A 22,191-nucleotide genomic window follows, 5' to 3' on the forward strand; every position below is an offset into this window, starting at 1 on the left:
ACTTGAGCAATTGTACAATGCTGTTGAAAGTGAATTGTTTTGGTGTGCACTGCTGGACAAAACACTTGCATCCAGTGTGGAAAAGCAGGTGTCAGGACTTGTAATGCAATGCTTCTGCACTTTAATTTTCTCTGTGTCAGCGCCACCGGCACTCATAAATATACCGCTGGTCTGCATTGGGTGATGTGCTAATCCATGTCACTTTAAGAACTCACTTCCCGTGAAGCACAAAATAAGGCATGGATGATATATCCACGTTTTTCATCCTGGTTTCAGGAAGAATTTGTTCCTGATTACATTTGGCAAGCGCTGGACTTGAGCAATGTGCCCCTCTGTTTGTTGACAAGGCAGGCATACACAATGAAAAACAACCGATTAGAATCACCAGATGGAGCTATCAAGTGTTTGTTTTTACCACCAAACATGACTTCAAGGTTACAGCTACTCGATCAGGATATCATCGCAATAATGAAAAATGTTGCGTGCTGTCCTTGGTGAAGGCAATGCAGACAAAGGAGTGCAGGAAATAATGAAGGCATTCACAGTCAAGGCTGCTTTGTTCATAATTGCTGAGTGTTGGGACCGCATCCAGTCATTGACAATCGCCGAGTGATGGTACAATGGCGTGCATGTTGTTAGCCATGACAATGAAGAGGACCCCCTTCGAGATCAAAGGCTAACCACTGACATCACCAAGAACTGCAGACAGCTGGGATTAGGAGAGTTTGTAGAGGCTGAGATCGATGCTTGGGTAAACTGTGACAACAACATCGGAATAGAGACACTCGGCAATGATCAGATAGTCAATGTAAGAACAGTTGGAAAGTACAGACGCCATGGATGGTAAGGAATACCAGATACCAACACCACCTCCAGTCCCCATTAATGAAGCTATCGACAGTTTGTGACTTTTCATTGAGTGGTCTGAAGCACAAGATGAAGTCGATGCTGTTGATGCATCTTCGTCAAATGTTATCATTCGCAAAAGAAAGGAGAGCAGATCCTCAAACAACAGTGGCTGTATATTTTATTCGAAAATAATAGCCAACATCCACCTCAATGAATTTTATTTACACAAAAAGTGATTTGATTTGTAAAATATCATGATTTTTTTATGCGCTATCTGATGTTTACAAATTTTAGTGATTGAATGAAATCACTAAAATCTCTGTAAACGTGCTTTTAACGCAATTACGTGCAGTAAGGCTTCCTTTGTTTAAGGTCAAATCAATTATTCGAATAATAAATTATCTGAACGAGAAACTGCCCATTGCCTTCGGATAATCGAGGTTCCTCGGTATACGGTTCAAGGATGCCCTGCTAACCTTTTGCAATTCATGCATAAGGACACCTGGATCCCTCTGTATCTTAGAAGTTTGCAATCTCTTACTATTTAGATAATATTCCTCCTTTTTAACCTTCCTCTCAAAGTTGACAATTTTCATGTTTTCCTGCATTATATTCCATTTATCAAATATTTGTCCACTTACTTAACCTCTCGCCATCCCTTTGTGGTTTCATTAAGCCCCCTTTGTAACTGACTTTCTTACCTATCTGTACCATCAGGAAATTTAGCAACCATACATTTTAACTCCTGTATCTGAGTCATTTATATAAATTGTAAAGACCTGAGGGCCTAATGCTCGTCCCTGTGATACACCACTCATTGCATCTTGCCAACCAAATAAAGATCCATTAATGTCTGCTCTCTGTTTATTGTTTGCTCTTCAATTTTTATGTCTATGCTAATTTGTTACCAAGCACACCGTGAGTTTTATTTTATGTAATAATCTTCAATGTGGCACCTCATCGAATACTACCTGGAAATCTAAGTACAGTACACATCAATCCATGCCCCTTTATTCACAGCATGTTAATTCCTCAAAGAATCCCAAAGAAAATTGGCTGAATGTGATTTCCCTTTGACAAAACCATGTTGATTCTGCCTGATTACATTAGCTTTTCCACGGTGCCTTGCCAAAATATATTTAATATTAACTTCTAAAATTTTCCATGTGACAGATGTTAGACTTACTGATCTATAGTTTACAATTTTGTCTCTTCCCTGTTGCTCTTTTTTCTTGAATAAAGGAGATATATTCACTATTTTCCAAACCATTCGAAGCTACCCCAATTTCTGTGTTTGCTCGGCAACAGCTCCCAAACCTGTGACCACCTCCATATGGAAACAGCGTAGTTCCTCACAACTCGGATGTATATCATGGTTTCTTCTTTATAGCTGGGTCTAAATCATTAAGCCCCATTCCTTATGGCTTTACAGGAGCACATTTTCCTCAAGAGGTTGAAACAGTAGATAATTCACCCAAACCACCTCAAGGACAACAAGGGATCGGCAATGAGTGCTGCTCATTTCTTGGTGACAACTGTGAGAATGTATAAATAGGGATTGTATCCCACAGGAATATGTCAGCTGAGACATGATATCTCAAAATTGAATCATCCTATTGTCTATGCATTCCTGATCCCTTGGAACAGGCAGATAACTACAACTTTAAGCTAATATTACAAAATAGGCTTACACAGAAGCAAAAGATGTGGGTGCTTATAACATTGCACATAAGAGCAGGTAGAAATTAATCAATAACATTTTTTAAAAATCATCGATGGATTTCTGGTGAAGACGTTTAGTCATGAAAGGAGTTAGTGCTTTTTCCTCTTAGATACATCACTATTCTGGCTTTGCACGGATTTAGAAGTTGGATTTGTATTGTTTGATGGCTATTGTGCTTTATCCAGGTAAACAATTAATTTTGTCAACCAATACAAATCCAACTCCAGGATGCACTGGTGTCAGTATAGATTTTGTGCTTAAATCTGTAAAATGGCACAGCCAGTTGCAAAGAACAAAATACCACAAACAACAGTGAATTGTATAAATGATCCAAACAAAAAGCAGAAATTGCTGATAAAGCTCAGCAGGTCTGGCAGTAAATAGAGTTAACCTTCCAGTACCAGTGACCCTCTTTCAAACTGCTTTCTTCCGATTTGTCTCCACAGCTGCCGTCACACCTGTTTCGTCTTTGTTTCTGATTTCCAGCATGCACAGTTCTCTGGGGGGTTTTTTGTGTACGTGATCCAGTTGAATTATAATTGGAGTGGTAGGATTGAGGATGAATGTTGGCGGGGACTCTGGGCGAACTCTGCCAAGTCAATTTTCAATGGTAGAGAATCTTTTATACCAACCAGAGAGGACAAACAAGGATTTAATTTAATGTCTCATTTGAAAGACTGCACCTCCAATAAGCAACCACTCCCTCAATACATGGGCAATCCTTCATGCTGTTTTGAACTGTAGTAGATAGCTAAAACACCAATATGAGATATACTATCCTGGCAAAATTACCAGTCAGATTTGTTTGCATGTACAGGTCGTTCTGTCACAACATGTGTATCATCAGTTACAAATTGGGGACGCTGTATCTAAAATTACTGCACCAACACTTGAAGTGCTGTACAAGAATGCAACCATCGTGTTATAGAAGAACTGACTATTGGATTTACAGAGAAGTAAAGGTGTAATAAAAATGTCAATCTGGATTATATGTCTGTGCCTTGAACCTTGACTTTCTGATAAGGGTGCGAGTGTATTACCATTGAGCCACAGCTAGCACGTTATAATCATTATACGTTTTGACATGTATATCTTACAGCAAAGCTTTAAAAAAGCTCCTGTGAATATTTTCTTGTCACTTTTTTAGTCTCCACAGCCTGGCATGTTGAGATTGAGTGGTTTACGAGAGGGCATGTATGTGATTCGGTTGTCAGTCACTGACACGATTGGACAAAAGAGTGATGACAATGTCACTGTGACTGTGATGCCACCAAAGCGCCAAACAACAGGTTAGTTCACCCATGAATTCACATCAAGCTCATAGCATTGAATGCCATCTAGCCCAGTACTTGCTGCTCTGTAAAGCGTTTAGGAACAGTTGTTAGCCAAACAACATGCTTTTCCTCCTTATGTCATCTAGACAGTCCTCCGCCGCACCACCTCCTTCCCCCGTTCCACTGCTTTAAACCACCCGCCCCAACGCGATAAAGACAGAGTACCCCTTGTCCTCACCTACCATCACACCAGTTTCTGCATCCAATGCATCATCCTTAAATATTTCCACCAACTCAGAGAACATCTTCCCCTCCCCACCCCTCTCTGCTTTTCGCAGGGGCTGTTATCTTTGCCAGTCCTTGGTTTGCGCCATTCTCCCCACTACCCCCTCCGAACACCCGGGTACCTTCCCCTGCAACCAGAAAAGATGCTAAGCCTCCCGGCACACCACTCCCATCACCTCCAACCAGGGCCCCAAACAGTCTCTCCAGGTGAGACAGAAGTTCACCTGCCTCTCTTCCAACCAAGTTTACTGCATCAGGTGCTCCAGATGTGGTCTTCTCTACATCGGGGAGACCAAACGTAAGCTTGGGGAATGGTTTGCAGAGCATCACAGCCGGGCCTGTGAGGGCCGACTGGACCCCCCAGTTAATGCCTATTTTAATTACCCTTCCCACTCTCTTTCCTACATGACCCATCCTTGGCCACCGCCATTGCCACAACGAACCACACTGCAAATTGGAGGAACAACACCATATCTTCTGTCTGGGCAGCCTACAGCCCACAGGACTCAACATTGAGTTCCCAACTCCCTTCCCAGTTCCTCATCCCAGCCACCAACAGGATTCACTCCTCCCATTAACGAACCAGGTCAAACCCTCTGCCCGTGTTCACCTATCCCCACTTCACCACCCTGCTCTCTTCCCCCCCCCACATCCCCTTTATCTGCAGCTCCCTGTACACCCAGTCCTGAAGAAGGGTTACATCCAAATGTCGACTTCTCCACCTCCTGAAGCTGCTTGGTTTGCTGTGTTCTTCCAGCCTCCTGCCCGTCAACTTTGGATTCCAGCATCTGCCGATATTTGGCTCTATCTGTCCCCTGAGGCTATTCTATAATTTAATAATGAGCAATCTGTCTTCATTCAGTATTCACATCTTAGTTCCATATCCCCTCAGATCCGCTGCCTTTGTACAAGAGAGAGTTCCATACTCCCACTACCTTTTTTGTGAAAAGGTACATGACCCTTGAATAACCTAATTAATTAAGCACTATTGTTCATGCTCTCCTGGTAGAGAAAGTAATTTCTATCTACTGTGTCAACTGCTGTTATTGTCTTTAACACTTCAGTTAGTTCACCCTCTGCTAAAGGAATTGCAAGCTTTGCCTCTACAACCTTTCAACATAACTTAGCCCTTTCAATTCCAGTATCAGCCTTTTAAATCTGTAATGCAATTCCTGTAAGGCCAAAGTGCAGTACTTTAAAGAGTTCTTACAAAAACTTAGGAGCACATACCACAACCCTTTGTATTCCAGTCACCTTGAGATAAGGGGTTGTTTTCCATTAGCTTTATTATTTACTTTAGCACCTTCACAGGAATGTTTATGTAGCTATATGCAGTTGTTACACTGCAGAAAGGGAATAATTGTGAATTATACACTGATTCAAAAGCAACAGAAGTCTGCAGAACTACTAATGAAGTGTTCCAAAACTGGACCACCAACTGCCGCAAAAGTCGTCTCTGTTCCAGTGCCTTTCTCGGTCTTTGCAAGGTACCGTGCCCTGAAACTGCAAAGATTCAGGCTCCAGGGCAGGGTTTCTCACTCAGCCACACGTTGCTGGCTAAAGTCAAGCAAGGTCAGGGCCGAATGAAAATCTTGCCATCATTTCTGGATGCTTATACATTCACTCGTTATTAGAGTCCACCTTTTTTCTTAACACCAGAAGCATGGCAGGAATTGGAACAAGTGTGAAAATTGAAGGGTGAGCTTCTCACCCCTGGGGCTTGGTGTAACAGACGCCTAGTGATTGAAATACAATGGTGTGTGTTTGGCTTATGGTTTCTTTACAGGTTTTCTGGCTGGTGTCTCACTGACTTTTCGTACCTCACTCCTTTGCAGACACCAAACAATAGTAGATTTTTCAGGAATCCTACTGATTTTAATATTTAAAAAACTCATTAGCAACTGAGAGACACAAATCCATAGATCCAATTTTTAAAACAATTGTAAGCATGGGCAGAAAGGACTGTCGAGAATAATTTAATCGGGTAACAAGCAAACTCTGATCCAGTGGCTGCGGAAGGTAATGCAATGATGGAGATGTCAGGTGGCAAAGGGCAAGCTGTCATGTGATAGCTCCCCTTAGTATTTCTGAACAAAGTTTCAGTTACCTTCAGGAGAGTAAAGTCGTGTATGGCAGCCCTTTGTGGTAATGGTGCAGGTGATGGAACAGACCATTCACTTCCTACTTCAAGTGGGGTGTGACAAATTAACGCTTGAGGTGCTTTTCACTTTATCCTGAATTCAAAGAGTTCCAGTTGTATTTTGTAACTTGAGATTGCTGCTGCAAGAAAGCTACATAGGACAACCATGAGGCAGAAGTCACTATTAATAAGATGGAGAGTTTCCTGGTAGACTCAACTCCTATCCTCCTCCATTAGCATATCTTTTGGGTTTTGATGGCTTTCCACATAAGAATAGTAGTTGTAAACCAGATCAACTAAACCATTTCAGAATTTGAAATCCACCTTTTTGAATAGTGAGCTGCATGTTGCTCTCTTTCTGTTGCATGTGCACTTGTATATTTATGTTTGCTGCTGGTTTATGTATTGTGTGCTCTGCTTTGCAACATGGCATAGGGTCATAGAGATGTACAGCATGGAAACAGATTCTTTGGTCCACTCGTCCATGCTGACCACAGAGTCTAGATTAATCTGGTTCCATTTGCCAGCATTTGGCCCATATCCCTTTAACCCCTTTCTATTCATATACCCAACTAGATGCCTTTTGAATATTGTTATTGTGCCAGCCTCCATCACTTCCTCTGGCAGCTCATTTCATACATGCATCACCCTCTACGTGAAAAGGTTGCCCCTTGGGTCCCCTTTATATTTTTCCCCTCTCATCTTAAACCAATACTATGTGTTTTGAACTCCTCTATCCTAGGAAAAAGACCTTGCTCCTCTCACTATCCTTGCCCCTCATGATTTTATAAACTTCTATAAGGTCACCCCTTAGCCTCTGATGCTGCAGGTAAAACAGCCCCAGCCTATTCAGCCTCTCCCTATAACTCAAACCCTCCAACCGTGGCAACATCCTTGTAAATCTTTTCTGAACCCTTTCAAGTTTCACAACATTTTTCCTATAGCAGGGAGACCAGAATTAAACGCAGAATTGGAAAAGTGGCCTAACCAATGTTGAAGGTGAGAGGGGAAAGACATAAAGGGCACAACTACAACATAACCTCCCAACTCCTATACTCAAGGCACTGACCAGTAAACGCTAGCATATCAAACTCCTCCTTCACGTGCTTGTATACTTTGTCACGCTGTGCATTTCCATACCTACTCTGTGTTGCCACTTGTCATTTATCTAATACTGCATGCATTTGTGTTAACCTGTTAGTATCCCTGTATTTTATGTGCACTCTGTTGCTTATGCATTTCTTTGTTTATTTATGTGTGCATCTGATTGTGTCATGTGTAGTTTAATCTGTGTTCAGATCTCGTCTAATTCTGCAGGATACAGCCAGCACATTCCATTACAATGAGCATTCTTTGTTTATTTTTAGTTGCTTTTACCTGGGAAGGTGACCTATTTCTTAAATGAATGGGCTGGGATTGAGCCAATCCATTGTGAGCTTTACAATGCATGTATGTGTCTCAAGGTAATAGGCTGTTTCTCATACTGTCACCGCCTCTTATTATCCCCTCTCGTGTGTTCAGATGTACTCCATCCTACACGCTTTCTCGCACACTTTTCCACTTCCACATGATTTCAGAAACATTCAACCTTCCTTAGACACATCTTTTCACACACTCACTCATACTTTGCACTCACTCATCCTCTCCCATCCTCATTCTAACCTTCTGTCAAGTACTCACTCAGCATTTCACTGTCCCCACTTTTATACATTAGCTCTTTTTCAAAGCCATTCACATTTTCTGGCATGCATGCACCTTTTCTCTCTTACTCTACTTGTACCAGATCTGTGTTGAAACTGTTGCACCAGATGTAGAAATCTGATGATGACGCAATCATGGAGTATTCAACCAGTATGTTCAAAGGAACTTGTCTGCTTGTCTGCCATAGGTCCAGATGAGGTCTACCTCTATACATCCTGGAAGTACCATCACCACAATGACTGTAGTGCTTTAAGGCGATGCAGCAAGCTGGCAAAAGAATTTAACCAAAGAGGCCAGTTGCAGTTAGGGGGTAAAGTTACACCTGCAAGCTTATAAAATCACGTAATGCAGAACAGGTCATTTAGCCCATTACACCCATACTAACTCTCAAAGCTGTCTAACTAGCCTGCAAAGCCTTGTACTTTTTTTACCTTTAAGTCTATGTCCAATTCCTTTTTGGAAATTAGCTGTTGAATCTGTTTTGGCCAATGTATTGTAGATCTGCCTCACTGAGTAAAACCCCTGCTGATTCATTTGCAAGTTACCTTAAACCTGTGTTCTCTGGTGAATGATATTCCTGCCAATGGAAACACTTTCTTTTTGTTTACTCGATCAATTCCCTTCTGAATTTCGAATACTTGTACTAACTCTCACCATAAACTTCTCTGCTTTAAGGGAAATCAGCCAGCTTCTCCTGTCTCTCCATCTAACCGGAGTCATTCACCCATAGTATAATTCTGGTGAATCTCCTCTGCACTCTGTCCAATCCTTCCCACTGCGTTGCTTGAACAGCCCCCAAGTATTTTATATTCTCAGTGCATCTCCAGGTCAGCCTCTCCACTCCTGTTCCTTGCTGACTGGTTTGTGAAGTTTCCTGATGCAGACCAAAGATGGCGGGGGGTGGGTGTAGTGTTTCTCCCTGCAGGTTGATCAGGCCTCAATCTCGTCCCATCTTTCCTGACAGTGTCACCCTTTGGGAATTCCCCTGTATTTTTGCTTTTCTTTTGGAGGAAGGAGAGCAGGAGCAAGAGATGGAGGCCAATCCAGGTCCAGCATTACTGGAGATACTTTCCACCCAACTCACCAGTGATCCCAGACCAGAACATATGGCACAGGACTCTTACACTCGCATTTGATTGGGAAGCAGTGCTTTGAAGATGCTGAGGTTTACAAGGTACGTTACAGCCAAACACAAAAATGACAGACCGGGAACGTGCTGGTCCAATCAGCCTGACCCTCATGGTTGTGATGTCCAATTGATCAGAGTGCAGATACTCTTCACGCCACCCAGTACCATGTAAGGTAAAAGATAAAGTTGCTGCAGTCCTAGAGGACAGTAGTGCTGCTCTTTCATCAGAGAGGGACAACTGGAAGTGAGTTTAGTCTGAGGATCTCCATGCCTCCGGCAAGGGGAGAGGTTCAGAAGGCAGGACCTTCATGGTAATCACTACCATGTAATCTTGTGGGGAAGGGCCTTGAAGCTATTCTTTTAGGCAACTGAAACCTATACAGGATACCACTTCGGTGATTTATGTAACCCGTTAACCACCTCTTGTTCTTGTGGTGATCTTCAGGCCAGTCAGAAACCAACCTGGTGCCTATTGGAATGAACTGAGCCAAAGCACCTTTCACGACGTGAGTTCCACAGGTTTATATTTCACTGGGAAAAGAACCATCAAACGTCCAACCTATCTCTTTCCTTGCATAATTAGTAATAATTTGTCATTGAAGTTCTACTGTCTTCTCCATCATAAACAATCCATTGTCACTGGATGATAAAGACTCCACTACCCTTCTGTGCTATTGAGTTAATGCAGGTACATCTTCAGAATGGACCATCAGCTAAAACTTCCATGCAAGCAGCTGTGGCAAGTGAAACACAATTAATCCCTCGGGTTGATAACCATCCTTCAGAAATGGAAGAAATTAGGAACTTAAACAGTTCCAAGCAAGTGTTGAGTCAGGGGTATAGAGGAGGAATGGACAAAGAAGAAAGGTAATAGGGTGGAGGGCAGGGCAAAGGTGGAGGTAGTAATGGGACAATTAAAGAAACACAAGCTGATACACCATGAGGTGTAAATGGTTATTGTAGAGTTATTGACAGTGCCTGAAGTTTGGTAAAAGGGACTAATGATTATGTAGGTGTGTAACCAGCAAATATCGTACCTCAAGCGTCATTTGAACAGTGCAGGAAGCAGAGGACAGACCTATCCAAGCAAGATTGAATAAATCTTGTTTTTTTTTACTTTAGATGTTTAGTATCTGTAATATTTTTCTCTTGTCAGTGGAATTAGTGGAGCTGATTGGCTTCTGCTAGAACAAAAGAAATCTTAACAGAAAGCAAAAAACCTTTTCAGCTTCTTTCACCTGGCAGGAAGGTGATAATCTTGCAGACATGGACTATGAACAAATGGCAGTTCCAAACCCACCCCCATCCCAACCATAACTTGTCATAAATACAAAACTGCCAGAGAAACTTGGCAGTATCCGTGGAAAGAGAAACAGAGTTAACACTTCAAATCTCCAGCAACTGCAGTGCTTTGCTTTTCATACATTTGACATCGGTGGGGACAGTCATAGAGATGTACAACATCGGTCCAACCTGTCCATGCTGACCAGATATCCCAACCCAATCTAGTCCCACCTGCCAGCACCTGGCCCATATCCCTCCAAACCCTTCCTATTCGTATACCCATGCAAATGCCTTTTAAATGTTGCAATTGTACTAGCTGCCACCACTACTTCTAGCAGCTTATTCCATACATGTACCACCCTTTGCGTGAAAAATGTTACCCCTTAGGTCTCTTTCATATCTTTCCCCTCTCACCCTAAATCTATGCCCTCTAGTTCTGGATTCCCCCACCCCAGGGAAAACACTTTGTCTATTTATCCTATCCATGCCCCTCATAATTTTGTAAGGTCACCCCTCAGCCTCCGATGCTCCAGGGAAAGTAGCCCCAGCCTAATTAGCCTCTCCCTATAGTTCAAACCCTCCAATCCCGGCAACATCCTTGTAAATCTTTTCTGAACCCTTTCAAGTTTCACAACATCTTTCCGAGCGGAAGGAGACCAGAATGAGTCAATGTGTGACTGTAAGGTGTCGCCATGTGGCAGCAACAGTTGTGAGGTTGGTTTGACCCGTGTTTTAATGGCAGCTTCTACCTGAAGTAGCAGTGTTAGGGCATCTCCTGATTCACTATTATTTATCTTTCATAGACTGTACAGGAGTTTGTTCCCGATATCAGTTCATCTGTGATGACGGCTGCTGCATCGATATCACAATGGCTTGTGATGGGACAGCCCAGTGCCCTGACAAATCTGATGAAACCTTCTGCCAGAGCTGTAAGTACAATCCCTAAGCATGGGCCAAAGGTTTGGCCTTGCTCTCACTAACTGGAGAGTGGGAGGATGAGTTGGAGAGGTGGAAAAATGATGATGTAAGCTGATGTTTTTTTTTCCTTTGTGCTAAAGTTAATGTAGGCCGTAAGTCAATTACACATGCAACACTTGCTGCTAGCTCAGAGCAAGATAGGGCCATGTGGCCATCTTCTGACAGTTTCCACAAGACCTCAACAGTGAACCATAAACCAACACAGTCATCCAGAACGGAAGGGATGGACAAACCCAATCCTAGCCAGCTTCCAGGTATGTGAGATCAAGTGATTTTGAAGAGAAATTGACTGGCATTTGGACTCCCCAATGTAGCAGACACTGTATCAATACTGCTGTATCAAATATATGAAACTTAAATAAGCACAAGCCTATCACAGCTTCATTTGGAACCTGTGTTGTCGGGGCCTTGGATGGTGAGGAGGTTAGAAGGACAGATATTGCTTCTGCATTTTCATGGATAAGTGCTTTTAAAGCAAGAAAGTAGGTTAGAAACTCAACAAGAGAAGAAAGCACACAGAATGAGGGCAAAGAGTATGTTCTAAAATTGTTGAGCTCTGTAGAGCGCCAAGTTAAACTATCTGTGCTTTCCACTGAGCTTGCACTTTGCACTGGGAAGGGTGGGTGTCTGCTTTACTGAACACTTACATTCAGGCCACATGCATGACCCTGAGCTTCCTACTGCTGATCATTCATATTTTGCACCTTGCTCACACTCTAATCTTTCTGATCTTGACCCTTATGCTGTTCCAGTGAAACATTACACAAGCTTGAGGAGTAGCATCTCCGCTTTCGACTTGGCACCCCTGCAACTTTCTGGATTCAACATTTTAAGTTCAACATTTTAGATTACAACTATCCCTGTATCCCTGGTAAGACAACACTTCTCACTGTACCTCGGTACATGTGACAATAATAAATAAAATAAAATAAAATATCCCCATTTTATTTTGTGAGGCTTTGTTTCGGCAGTTCAGTCTTTCTTGATTTCCAACCATTAATACCTCATCCGGACATCTGATCATGGTAATCACTACAATGTAATCTTGTGGGGAAAGGCCTTGAAACTATTCTTTAGACCCTTTGACCTTTTGAACTATGAAATCTTTTGACATTTAATCCCTCTTGCCCATTACCTTATTCCACACTTATCTTTTGTTTGTCTTTCCTATTCTCCTCTTGCTCAAAATGCACAACATTTCCAACTGATGAAAGGTCTCAGATGTGATATTTTCTTTTCCTCTCCACAAATGCACATGGTAGTGCCATGCTGAGGGAGTACTAATCCTTTAGCTGGTACATTAAACTGAGACCCTTATTGCGCTGCCTGTTACACTGCTCCAGTTAAATATTTGTGATACTATTGAAAACTAAGTAGGTATGCCCTTCCAGTAATCCTTCCTGAACAAACTGTTAGTAAATCCAGACGAGTTGGTCATGAACTAGATTCAAGCTATGCACAAAATAAGTGTCATGTTTATCTACACAACTTGAGCCATAGTACTTAAAACAAACATATTCCGCATGAAATGCTTTATCCTGTTTCTGAGATTCTGTATACGTGCATTTCATATATAATTGTTAAACGTGCAGAAATGGCAACAAGATTCAGCCCTTCAAATCAGCTTTACCCTTCAATATGATCATGACTGGTCACCTACATTAATAAACATCTTCTTGAACAATCCCCGCATCTCTCGATTATGTCCTGACAAGTAATTTCCTAACCACAGATAGAAGGATAACTAGTCTGGTCACATGTGTAACCTTCCAATCTAAAGAACAGTTTCCAAGGTGAGAGAATTTTGGAAGATATAGTTAGGGCACCAGGAATGTTTTCAGTTTCTTTTAAAACTATGAATAGTTTCTTTGGAATATCTGACATACTCTATAAATACTATTGTGAAATACATATTAAGCATGTTAGCTAATATTCCCCAATCATTTTATTGGTAATTTAATAATTATCAGTATTTAAGGAGCTCTCTTTGCACCTGATCATTTTCTTTCACAAAGCGATTATAAAAGATTTGTGTTGATTTTGACATCCTTTGTCAGTTTCTTGTCATACTGCTTTTCTTTTGTAGCCTTTGCATGGTTCTCATTTACCAGAACCTACACATTGTTTTTGATTTTTGTCTGCTGCTTCTCTTAGTTTTTGTTGTCTCTGACCTTTTTAAATATCCATGGATTCCTTTATGGACCTTATCTTTCCCATAAGGTAGTTCTTCCTTAACGTGATGGTTGCATTCTTGTGTAACCTTCACATTATAGAAAAATCACGCATTAGAAACAGTATTTCAAGTTTTGGCAATGTAATCGCGTTACAGCCAACACATGTTGTAAAAATTCGCCCTTTAGAAAATGTGTCTCCAATTCACAATTGCATTACAGCAAATTCATGTTAACAAAATATGCATTATAGCAGAACGACTGTAGACTGGTTCTGTAACCTCTCCCACTGATGTGTTATTTTACCTATTAACAGATTTACTCCATTCATAGAACAAGTCACCGTTACTTAATTTTGGAATCTCAGTGGGTGCTGCGCATTTCTACCTTTCAAACATTGACTGTCACCTTACTTATTTCCTTGCTGTTTGTTTTGAATTATCATCGAAACTCTACAGTGTGGAAACAGGCCCTTTGGCCCAATAAGTCCACACCGGCCCTCCAAAGACTAACCCACCTAGACCCATTCTCCTACCCAATTACTCTACAGTTAACCCTGACTAATGCACCTCATGTACACACTCCTGAAACTATTGGGCAGTTTAGGTAGACCAGTTTGCCCTACCCTGCACACCTTCGGATTGTGGAAGGAAACCGGAGCACCCGGAGGAAACCCACGCAAACACAAGGAGAATGTGTAAACTCTACACAGACAGTCACCCGAGGCTGGAATTGAACCTGGGTCCCTGGTGTTGTGAGGCAGCGGTGCAAACCACTGAGCCACCGTGGGTGTTGAGGGATAGGGGCTTGCAGTCCAACAGAAAACAAAAAAAGCCCACTGACTCTCCCTCCACATCCACTGTCAGAACGGGCAGGAGGTTCAGTCCTGGGGATGACCCACAGCAGTGTCACTGGTGGAATCAGATTGTTTGGAGCTCTGGTTGCCCCCGCTGGAGCCTCCGCAAGCTGCAGGAAAGCGTGAACCTCCACCAGCACTCGGGGCAGGCGAATGGCCTCTCTCCGGTGTGGGCCAGCTGGTGGGCCAGCAGGCAAGAGGAGCGGGTGAACCCCCTCCTGTATTCGCTGTGAACCCACCAGTGCCTCAGCAGGTTGGAACAGTTGCTGAAGACCTTCCTGGACTTGGGGTATTTGAAGGGGTGGCATGGATAAAGCCCTTCCCACACTCGGAGCAGGAGAACAGCCTTTCCCTGGTGTGACTGCTCCGATGAGCCTCCAGGACAGATGGGAAACAGAAGCCTTTCCCACAGTCGTCCCACTTCCACGGTTTCTCCGGGTTCTCCATGGGCGAAGCTTCAGCTGCCTGCAGACATATGTACAACCCCTCCCTGCTGTGAATTCTTCTTTCCAGGCTATATAACTGTTTTGTGCCCCACATTCAGTGTGCTGTAACAGTAGGGTGTCTCATCCAGTCCCACTGATGCTGAAAATACTGCAATAACCTTTTCAGCTTAGCACCCACCTCCCACTTACCAGTTTAAAGTCCATGATAGTGCCCTGTTTATCCCTTCTGCTATGGCCCTGCTCCCAGCCTGGAGGTGGAGCTTATCCCAGTTATCTTGATCCTTGTGCTAGTATCCATGAAAAGGAACCCAGCTGTCCCAAACCATATCTTTAGTCACATGTTCACTTCCCTGATATGTTTTCTCCCTAGTTCAGCTTGCGTGCTACTTGAGTAATGCTATATGCCTTGAGGCCTTCAATTTAGCGCCTTGTCCCTGGCAGTCCTGCTAATCCTTAATATAGTTGGATCTAATAAAGATGGATTTTCCCACACACTCTCCAATACCTATTCAGTTCAGTTTGAGCTGTCCTTGGCACCATGAAGCCTCTAAACCATGTGTAACACTTTATCCCATTTACAAATGATGCTGTCTGTCCCTTTAAGTATCCATTTCCCATAATCACTAAGCTTTTCCCTTCCTCCCATTTTTATGGCTGCGTCCTGCTCCAGGTGTCATTGCCTACATTTACACAGTCCCTCCAACAATCTGTCAATGATCTCTTTGCAGCAATTCTCGTCGACTTAGGTAATGCAAACCTCTGCTGTCCATATCGTATCTTTTATCAAGTCCTGCACGCCCTGTGTTTGCTGATTTACACTGAGTTCTCATTTGTAAATATCTCATCCTTGATTTCAAATCTATCTCTATAACCTCCTCCAACCTACAATCCTCAAAGAACACTGTGTTCTTTCAATTGTGACACTTTTTTTAACCCCCAGTTTCTTTTGCCCTTTATTGATGGCCATATCTCTGCTGTCTAAAACCTAAGCTCCCAAATTCCCTCCCTAAACCTCTTCATCTTGATGTATATATGTCTCCTCCTTTATTAGCTACCTTTTTGATCAACATTCATAGGACATGGACGTCACTGTTATTGCCCTTCCCTAATTGTCCAAATTGCTGTAAGCCTGGAGTCATATTTAGGCCAAACCAGGTAAGGGAAGGTGGTTTCCTTCCTTGATGGGCATTAGAACATAGAATAGTACAGCACAGTACAGGCCCTTCGTGTTGTGCCAGCCTTCTATCCTACTAGATGGGTTTGTCCAACAATGGATTCAGTCATCATTAGCCTCTTAATTCCAAATTTTTTGTAGATTCAAATTCCATCATCTGTTGCGGCGGGATTTGAACCCGGGTTCCCAGAATATTACCTGGATCCCTTGATTAGCAGGCCAGCAATAATGCCAGTAATCCAGCACCTCCCCCCCCCCCCCCCCAACCCCTTAACCCTTTATTTACCTCTCCTTATGAGGCTCAGTGTCAGTTTTTATCTGATAAGGTGCATCTGTCAAGTGCTGTGGCTTTACCACATTAACTATGATACATCAATGCCAGGTTTTTTCTTGCAGAGTATTGCTTGGTTCCTCCTGCCCCAGGTCCGTGCGAGGGCCACTTCCCTCGCTGGTATTTTGATAGTGTCTCAAAGACCTGCAGACACTTCATCTATAGTGGGTGCCAGGGCAATCGGAATAACTTTCTACAGGAGCTGGATTGTAAAAATGGATGCACAGGAGTCCAAGGTAAACACAGCAAACCCAAGTGCAGTTGTCATGATTTTATTCTTCAGAAATGATGGTGTGCGTGTAAACACTATAAACGTTTGATTCCAGAAACAAGCTCAGTCAAAACACTGCCTTAGTGATGAATGAGAAAAGAGTTTTTGTTTCTATAGTGTCTTCTACAAGCTAAGGACATCCCAAAGTGCCCCATAGTTGGACACTTTTTGAAGTGTAATAACTGTTGTAATGCCAATTTTCACACAGCTAGCTCTGACAAGCAATAATGGCTAGGTGATCTAGGTTTGATGTTTTAGCGCGAGGTACATTAGTGGTCTTTAGATGGGGACAACTCTCCTGCTCTTCTCAGAGTAATGCTGTGATTTTTCATCTCCACAAAACCGAATAGACAGGCCATAGCTTTAACCTCTCAAAAGCCAAGTACCACAGATGCTGGAAAGCTGAAATAAATTTGAGAATCTCAGCAGGTCTGGCAGGATCTATGGAGAGAGAATGAGAGTTAACATATTGAGTCCAGTGTGGACTGTAATAAGAATATAATTTATAACAGCAAGAGTTATACAGCCCATTGAGGGTCTGATGCCAGTCAATAAAATCATAACTGATATTTGGCCTGGATTCCATTTGACCTTTACATTCATACACAGCTCAAAATGAGAACTGTATTTCTTTCTCCACAGGTGTTCTTAGACCTGCTAAGTTTCTATATCATTTGCTTATTCCTTGGTTTAGCTGCTCGTCTGAAGGTCTTCTCTCCCTCAGTACTGCACTGGAGTTCTAAGATATGTGTGCTGCTCTCCAGAGGGGCAGTACAATCTACAGCTTTCTGAAGCAGAGCCAAGAACTGTACTTCTGAGCCAGGGCTGACACAGTTGAACCAGTAGGGTTTGTTTCAGTGTGTGATAGCTATTGAAGGACAAACTGAGGGCAGTGCACTATTAGAAGTCGAGGAACTCTCAGTAGAAATATGGGATACTCGCCTGTTAAATTCCACTCTGTCCTACACACTCTGCTCTGCACGTACTCCTGTTCAATTTTTTTCACTGAGGATCATTCTTTTTTGTTTTGGTTGCCCTGGGACTGGCCTGTGGGAGGCCCCGGCCCTGTATATCTCCATCCCCGCTCCATTTCGGGAGCCGGCATCTGAAGACGAGTCAGAGTCCTTTCAGTCGGCTCAGAGCCAGGACCCATCAGTCGATGTCCAACATTGGAGAAGGTGCGGGACCTACGCAGTGTGACCATCTCAAGCTTGGAGGCAGCAGATGTGGAAGCAATAGCACTGGTGGAGGCAGGAAAGGAGCACATTGCCAGGATCCCGGGCACAACGTTGGACACCAGCAACTAGAGGAACAGCGAGGGTGAAATCTACGGAAACGAAAGCTGTTTCAGTTTTAGTAATACCAATTTAATATGAATTTATTCAGTGTTTTACCATTTATGCAATTTAATCAGTAATTTATTCTGTAATCCAAGATGGCGCCAGAACATGGCGACATTATCCACTTTTCACTGTACCCTAGGTACAAATGACAATATATTAAATAAATAAATAAACCAGTCTATGGAATTCTCCAACTTAGAGGATTGTAGGTGCACAATTGTTGAACATATTCAAGGCTGAGATTGACTTCAAGGGAATGAAGGCTTTTAAAGGTAAAGTGAAGTCGAGACCAAATACCGGCTCAATGGCTCACTTGACTCTTGCTGTTATACATCACATTCTTATATGTCTTTTTCCTGCTGACCTTCCCGATAACAGTTTGCTCTGCCCTATTCAGACTCCCAGTATTCCCTGGATATTGTTTCACTGACCCCATGGCCAAAGGAAACAATTCGACTCACTTGTTCCTCCTAAACAAACACCAAGGAACGGGTAACACTGCTTTTACTTCTCCTTACTAGAAGTTCACGGTGACAGCTCTGGATATAGGGACATCTTACCATCTCCTGATCAACCTTCCCTTTTCAATAACCATCATCAAAGATGGATGAACTGTTTATATGTTTGTACTTGGTTATTGGGACTTTGTTGCATGCACATGATTGCTGTGTGTTTGCCTGAAATACAATGACTGCAGTTCTAAAAATATATTTCTCACATTTGTAGTCCTTTTGGATGACCAGTAGATCTGGAAAGTACGATATAAATTCACATTCTTTCTATTTTTCTACTATAAAACCATAAGACTTAAAAGCAGAAGTAAACAATTTGGCCCATCAAATCCACTACACCATTCAGTGAGATTGTGGCTAACGTGATCATCCTTAAGGCCACTTCCTTGCCTTATCCCCATAATGATTAGAAATCTGTATGTCTCAGCCTTAGAATTCAGCTTCAACAGCCCTCTGCAGTAAAGAATTCCACAGATTCACCACCCCCTGAGAGAAGAAATTCCTCTTCATCTGTATCTTAAATGGGATAAGCCCTTACTCTGAGATTATTATCTGATCCTTGACTCTCCCACAAGGTGAAATCACCTTTCTGCTAGTACCCTGTTGAGCTCCCTAAAGATTAATATGTTTTAGTAAAGCCATCCCTCATTCTTCTGAAGTCCAGTGAGTACAAACCCAATTACTTCACATCACATTTTAAAAAAAAAAATCCCTCTATACCCAGGATCAACCCAGTGAACCTTCTCTGGATTGCATACAATAACAGTGGATCTTTCCTTAAACGAAAGCTCTTCACAATATTCCAGCTGTAGTCTAACTAATGTTTGATGTAGTTTTAACAAGACTTCCCTATTTTTATTCTGGATTAGTGGTGCTGGAAGAGCACAGCAGTTCAGGCAGCATCCAGCATCTGCAATCATTGTTTTTCCCTATTTTTATACCCACTCCCTTTGAAATAAAAGCAGTCATGCCATTTGCCTTTTTTTATTACCTGCTGAACATGGATGCTAACTTTTTGTGATTTGTGCACGAGGACCCCCAAATCCCTTTCTGCTACAGCTTTCTGCAATTATGCTCATTGAAGTAATATTCACCTCTTCTACTCTTCCTGCCAAAGTGTGTCACTTCATATTTTCCCACATTGTATTCCATTTGCCAAATTTTGCTCACGCACTTAATCTGTCTATATGACTCAGTAGACTCTATTTCTGCTTTCCATCTCTCTGCATTTCATTTCCTTTGTGTGCGTCTGCCTCTCTCTCTCCATCTCTTTAATTTCTATTTATTATATGAAGCACCTAAAGACTTGCCAACATGATGCCAGTCAGACCTCATATCAGGGTTTTATTGTGTTTTTCACTCTTGCTAATACATTACCTGTTCTCCTAATTGTTGTTTCAATCCAGCCAGCAATAGCAAAGAGGGATCCTGTCTAGGTTGGCATGCCCTGTTTGAGTTTGTTTTTCAATGTTTGTTCAGGTGATAACCCTTTAGAGACAAGCACAGTGGAAACAAGTGAAGCTGATGTTCTGATGTCTAAGATCAGCCATGGAAGAGGAATTCACCCAGTCCCAGAGTCAGGTCAGTCATTTGTGTGTTTATTTTTACCAGGTGATTCTAGTGAAATCCAACTCCCAGTGCAATTTTACAATCAACTGGAGTTTCCAGTGAAGGCCAGCACCCCCAATTCTCCAGGAAACACTAGCGTTGAGTGAGATTTCCTTTCCTAAAGTCTCCTTTTGTTTAATAGTTGAAGGCTGAACACAGTCAAGAAATATTGAACGAGAGAGAAGGGGTGGGGATGGGATGTGTGCATGTTGGGGTAGGGGTCATAGAATCATACAGCACAGGAACAGACCCTTCAGTCCAACCAATCCGTGCCAAACATAATCCCAAACTAAACTAGTCCCTCCTGCTCCTGGCCCATATTCTTCCAAACCTTTCCTATCCATGTACTTATCAGAATGTGTCTTAAACTGATGAATATGATTTCAAGATCACGTACAGTATTAATGGATCAGAGTCCGACTGGGAAGAATGGAAACATGTTAGCATTTACAACACCATGTATTTCTACTAACTTTATTATCCCAAAGTGTTTTATAATAAGCAGACCTGAAATTCCAAAGGATACGGGTATCTTGGCATAAAGAATGGGCAGCAGTTTGAGCAGGAACGATGCAATTTAACTAAATAACCAGACAGAAAATCATAGAACTGCAGCATAATTTTTTTTTAGAACCACACTTACAAGTGTTTATTTACTGAAGCACATCATAAACATGGACCTCAAAGCCCAGCAGTCACAGTTTCTGTCTGCCCCTGTGCACAAGATTGATTAGAAAATAATCTGACCTTTCATACCTTTTACCCCAGCCTCTGTCTGTACTCCATTCCCCCAGCCCCATGTTCCTAAAGCTGAGGCTGTGTAAGGCAGAGTGCTGACCATTTCACTGAACTTGCCTGACAGGTGCTGTGCTACCCCTGGCCCTGGGGCTTGCTATCACCGCCTTGCTCCTGCTGATGATTGGCTGCCGGCTGCAGTTGGTGAGGCACAGACTGAAGAAGCTCCGCCCCATAACATCGGAGGAGTCGGACTACCTGATAAATGGCATGTACCTGTGAGCCAGAAATGGTGCCTCTTAATAACAATCACCGTAGCAGTGTGCTTCTCGATGTAAAACAATTCAATATGCTTGTGTGTGTTTGTCCGAATCAATATGTGGAGCGCAGTAGAACCCTTTGATCTTATTACTTCCCGGTCACACAGGTATATCTGGCAAGTCCTGGGCGTACTTAAAAACAAAGCACAGTTTTCAGACCAAGCCAGTACTGTTGCCATAATGATTGACTACTACATGGCTGTCTCTAAGATTGGTGGTCAATCGAGAAATTTTAATTCTTCACCTTGCTGTGAAACATCTAAACAAGTCAACTTCTGCTGCAGTCTCACGTGCTGAATAAGGTTTGTGCTGTCTGACAGGAAGTCTGACTATCCTAACAAACTGTTCTGTGAGGTCCCCCTACTGTGTGATCCTGTGGTGGGTTGGCACTGGGTGAATTCTTGACCCCCTCGCTCCCTGAGGAAGCTGCATTTCCTCCCTGTCTGGGGACAGGTTTCTGTTTCCCCTTCTTAATTGCCCTGTGAGCAGTTTCCACCTTCCCCCTGTCCAATAATTTCAATGTAAAGTTGTGCCAGTGTTTGTCCCACTCGCTGTGTAGTTTCTGGGTCTCTTATCCTGGAGACATTTAATAACAGTCATAAAGTAAGCAGCAAAATTGCAGAATATCAGGGCTGAACTGATGATAAAATGCACCATTGGAGAAATTCCTAGCCTAGAAGGACAGCACTCAGCCTATTGAGTGTGTTAGTTTAGTATAATATATTGTTGCAAACTGTTAAACTTTATAAAATTGGAAGAGTTGCCTTTTCAAAGATTCCACTGAATACCAACAGTTCTTGACTCCTGGTTCATCTCTAATAAATGGCATTTACCCAGTGTGACTCTGGATTTGATTATCCAACATTATTACTTTATCTCATGCATTGTAATAATGACCACCCAAATAACCTGGTGTGATGATATTGATTGACGGATATGCATTGGTCAGGTCCCTGGGAAACACTTATGCTGTTCTTTGAAATAGTCCAAGTGGATCCTTTTACATCCATTTGGAAAGGAAGGCTTCAATTTATTGCCTCATCAAAAAAAAACACTTCCAA

The 22,191-nt window shown here is 42.5% G+C and overlaps 1 protein-coding gene across 4 annotated transcripts in view; it reads left to right on the plus strand.

Moving 5' to 3' along the window:
* Positions 1-21,965, plus strand: part of lrp11 (low density lipoprotein receptor-related protein 11) — a 34,861-nt gene extending 12,896 nt beyond the window's left edge. The window contains exons 3-9 of one of the 4 annotated variants that reach the window (XM_043696450.1): positions 3,720-3,861; positions 11,189-11,314; positions 11,444-11,617; positions 13,096-13,156; positions 16,393-16,577; positions 19,947-20,048; positions 20,938-21,965. In XM_043696450.1, coding sequence (XP_043552385.1) covers positions 3,720-3,861; positions 11,189-11,314; positions 11,444-11,617; positions 13,096-13,156; positions 16,393-16,577; positions 19,947-20,048; positions 20,938-21,092 — 945 coding nt within the window. In that variant the 3' untranslated portion in view covers positions 21,093-21,965. Of the gene's footprint in view, positions 1-3,719; positions 3,862-11,188; positions 11,315-11,443; positions 11,618-13,095; positions 13,157-16,392; positions 16,578-19,946; positions 20,049-20,937 lie in introns of those variants that run through there. The other 3 variants (XM_043696451.1, XM_043696453.1, XM_043696452.1) reach the window with 3 other exon arrangements.
* Positions 21,966-22,191: the final 226 nt, after the last annotated feature.

The sequence above is a fragment of the Chiloscyllium plagiosum genome, chromosome 9, assembly GCF_004010195.1.
Source record: "Chiloscyllium plagiosum isolate BGI_BamShark_2017 chromosome 9, ASM401019v2, whole genome shotgun sequence".
In the NCBI taxonomy this organism is placed as follows: Eukaryota; Metazoa; Chordata; class Chondrichthyes; order Orectolobiformes; family Hemiscylliidae; genus Chiloscyllium; species Chiloscyllium plagiosum.